Genomic DNA, 3,193 nt, shown 5'->3' with positions numbered 1-3,193 from the left:
CACCTCTAGCTCGCCAATAATTATGTCTATGCTTTCGGTGCTATTCAACGCCGAGCGACAGGTGCGCCGACAGCTGTCTACGCTGGAGAACTCACAGCAGGGCAGATCTGCAAAGATGAATGGAATATCTGTTTACATTCACTCGAACTAAAGGCGGGTCACATTTTTCAATTAACCCTGTCAGCGGCACAAAAGGTATTGAAATCATCTCAACTTACATTTGTGGGAGTTTGTCACCGGCGTCATGCCCGTTATGTTGTGTACGCATTGCAGCAGCTCGGCCTCGCGTTCCTCGTGGCACATCTCGCGCAGTCGGTGGTGGCCGTTGCGTTTGTGTGTGGCATGCGGTTCAAAGACATCGCGACAGGCCTGCAACAATAAATTTGTTAAGATTTTAATAGCATGCGAATTTGATTGGAGCGTTCGTAGGCTTTAACGCTGCCTGCAATCAACTAGCAAACCAGTCAATCAAGTTGGGAATCAATTGTTTTTCTTCTTTTTTCTTTGTTGTTGAAGTAGCCGCAGGCACCACCAAAGACATAGTCACTGTGGCGATACCTAATTGCATATGCTTAACGCCTACGTCTATTTAGATAAGAATAATTAAACGCTGGCTAGGAAATCCGTGAAGTAGTAGCTTTATGCGGTGCCAAGGCGGAAAATAAACGGCGTGAAATTTGCAAAATGTGCTCGTAAATCTCCTACAGAGGAAGTTTAGCCAGCTAAGCAGTACAAAAATGTCCTTCTCCCGCTCATAACCTAGCGGTGCAACAAGCCAAGTGCTCTATAAGTAAAGTGATTTTTCTTTTCCTACAACAGAGATGGTCCCTACATACATATGTGTGTGTGTGTGTGTGTGTCCCTAGACATTATTTTAGCACTAGACATTCTCCTAAGTCAATGTATCAACCAAAAATAGCACATACGTCGTTCTCCCACCTGCATCCAACAACAGTTCCCTCATTCCCCCACGCTGCACCCACCTGTAGGCATTCCGAAGTGCGCGCCGTACTACAACAACGATCGCCAGCCTCCTGATGTTCAAAACAAGCAAACATATGTTGCTCATCACTTTGACGGCACGCGTTGATTAGTTGTGGTTGCGCCGTCGATTCTGATGTGGCGCAGGCATTGCGGCAACGCGGCGACAAGCCCAAAGCGCAGCAACGTCTACCCGACCATTGGGCGCCACGTGCAACGGCTGAAAGGGAATAAAAATGAAAAGCAATTAAGAATATGTTCACAAAAATAAGCAGAACAACTACATAAATACATAAATAAATGAAGGAAAACAAATAATAAGGAAAGTATAAACAATTAGATTCCGTTGATGTGAGTAGTTTAGATTTTATTTTTATCAGATAATCGTGCTGAAATGTGAGCTTATAGAAGATCAAAAGTGAATACATTCTTTAAGCGTTTGGCTGGTTAGAAAATACTTTTTATATTTTTAAATGCTGCTCGTACCAGAGATCAAACCTAGGTCCTACCGGGCTGATGTACACACCTCTAACCACTCGGTTATGGCGCCCGCCAAAAAGGATTCACAATACAGACTCGTTGGCCGGTCTGTAGAAATAATGTAAGGAAGTCAGTTAAGAATTATCTTTTTATCGATGTGCCCGAGGGTATTGGTTCTAGACAATTGACAGACAACTATGTAGTCAGAGTTGAGTTGTGTCCCACAATACCAATTTACTACCTACAACTCAGTGAATTATAACAGATGCCTTATACTTAGCCTAAAGAAGCATAACACTAGTTTTTCTATCGGTAGCTGATGTGGCGAGTGCTTTATACACCGCCAAAGCTGAAGAAACAAAATTTGATAAACCACCAATTTTATTTAAATTCCATCTGTCGATTTAAAACTCTTAATAAAATTGAGGAAAGTACTCAGAGTCGAATATGGGGGCATCAATTAATTAATAAAAATATTTTAATTTTTTGAGTCTCGATAGCCGAGTGCATTCGGAAGCAGTTGGGAAGCTTAACAAGTCCTTTCCATCCAGTTTAGGAACAATTGAAGTTAACTTGAAAACGTAAGAAGAAGCTTACAAACATTTTCAGACCCTGTACCCCAGACCCCTTCCAACTGCAACTGGCTACACTTAGCCAATGCTGAGTAAACTAAAATATCCCGAGGGAGCGCTTTTCTGGCTAACACCTGGCATTCAGCGTAACGTAACATACTCTCTACATTGCTTTAATGAACCAGTGGTAATAGTCTCCAAGTCGATGGCTCTTATTTCCGTCTGGTTGTTGTAGAAGAGAGGGCTCAGAATAGGTATTTCTTGGTCCGCAAACAGTTATAGCCGTCGAAGCCAACATCAGAACATAGGTGAATAATTTGCTCAGCAATGGGGAGGCTACGAAAGCATGCAGGTAGTCCAAATTAAATTTAAATTAATTAATAATGCCCTCAATCTCGGAGGGTCGTGCTAGGTAGTTGCTTTCACTTTTTGAGTATCTGCCTCTACTTTGCATGGGATGGTATGAGGAATTTGGCAAAAATGTTTTGAGAGACGAGGAACTGAGCTAGAAAACTGCATACCAATTATTTTTCTAAAGAATTTTTATATTTTTTGCACAAAGTTTGGAATTTTGATTTGTATGCTTTTTGTTAGATAATGAGCTAGGATTTTATTTTATAGAAAAATATTAAACATTAAATAAATAAAATAAAATAAAAAATGTTCATATATCGGGGTGCCTAATACTTGTGGCCAAGGCTGAATGTACATGCTTGTACACAAACAAATTTCCTTACCTTCCAAANCTCCAAACGCAGCCCACGTCCATTTGCGTTATCGGTAGTGGCCAGCTGCACTAAGGAAAGCTGCAAAGAAAAAACACAATACACAAAAAAAAACGAATTAAAATAAAATATTTTGCGTGCAGATTAAATTACTTTTCACCAAAAGTCAATTAGTAATAAATTAGCACGTGTGACAGGCGCCAAAACTATGCGTTCATTGGTAAAAAAATAAAATAAAATAGAAACGGCTATTATAGATAAACAAAAGTGTGCGTTTGCTCGTGCCACACATATGCACTTACTTAATTACATATATATATACATAGGTGAAAATTGATAAATGACCGCCGTCAAGCAACTAAAGTAGAGCGTTGGCAAAAAAATGCCAAATACTTACTTGTAGTTTACAAAAAGCTACATTAGTTGAAAAGAAAC

At 40.1% G+C, this 3,193-nt stretch overlaps 1 protein-coding gene across 1 annotated transcript; it reads right to left on the bottom strand.

Annotated features, from left to right (window-relative positions):
• Positions 1-14: 14 nt before the first annotated feature.
• LOC108354553 (reversion-inducing cysteine-rich protein with Kazal motifs-like) lies at positions 15-2,839 on the bottom strand (the record flags this gene model as incomplete). The annotated part of the gene is made up of 4 exons (XM_017605731.1): positions 15-107; positions 219-369; positions 984-1,201; positions 2,743-2,839. Coding segments are annotated over 4 exons (559 nt in total), but the record flags the coding sequence as incomplete, so codon positions are not given.
• Between the last annotated feature and the right edge of the window lie 354 nt (positions 2,840-3,193).

The sequence above is a fragment of the Rhagoletis zephyria genome, unplaced genomic scaffold (genome assembly GCF_001687245.7).
Source record: "Rhagoletis zephyria isolate East Lansing unplaced genomic scaffold, Rhagoletis_zephyria_1.1 Rzeph_scaffold_37103, whole genome shotgun sequence".
Classification (NCBI taxonomy): Eukaryota; Metazoa; Arthropoda; class Insecta; order Diptera; family Tephritidae; genus Rhagoletis; species Rhagoletis zephyria.
The sequence above is the reverse complement of the archived record's forward strand: the minus strand, read 5'-3'. Positions and strand labels throughout refer to the sequence as shown.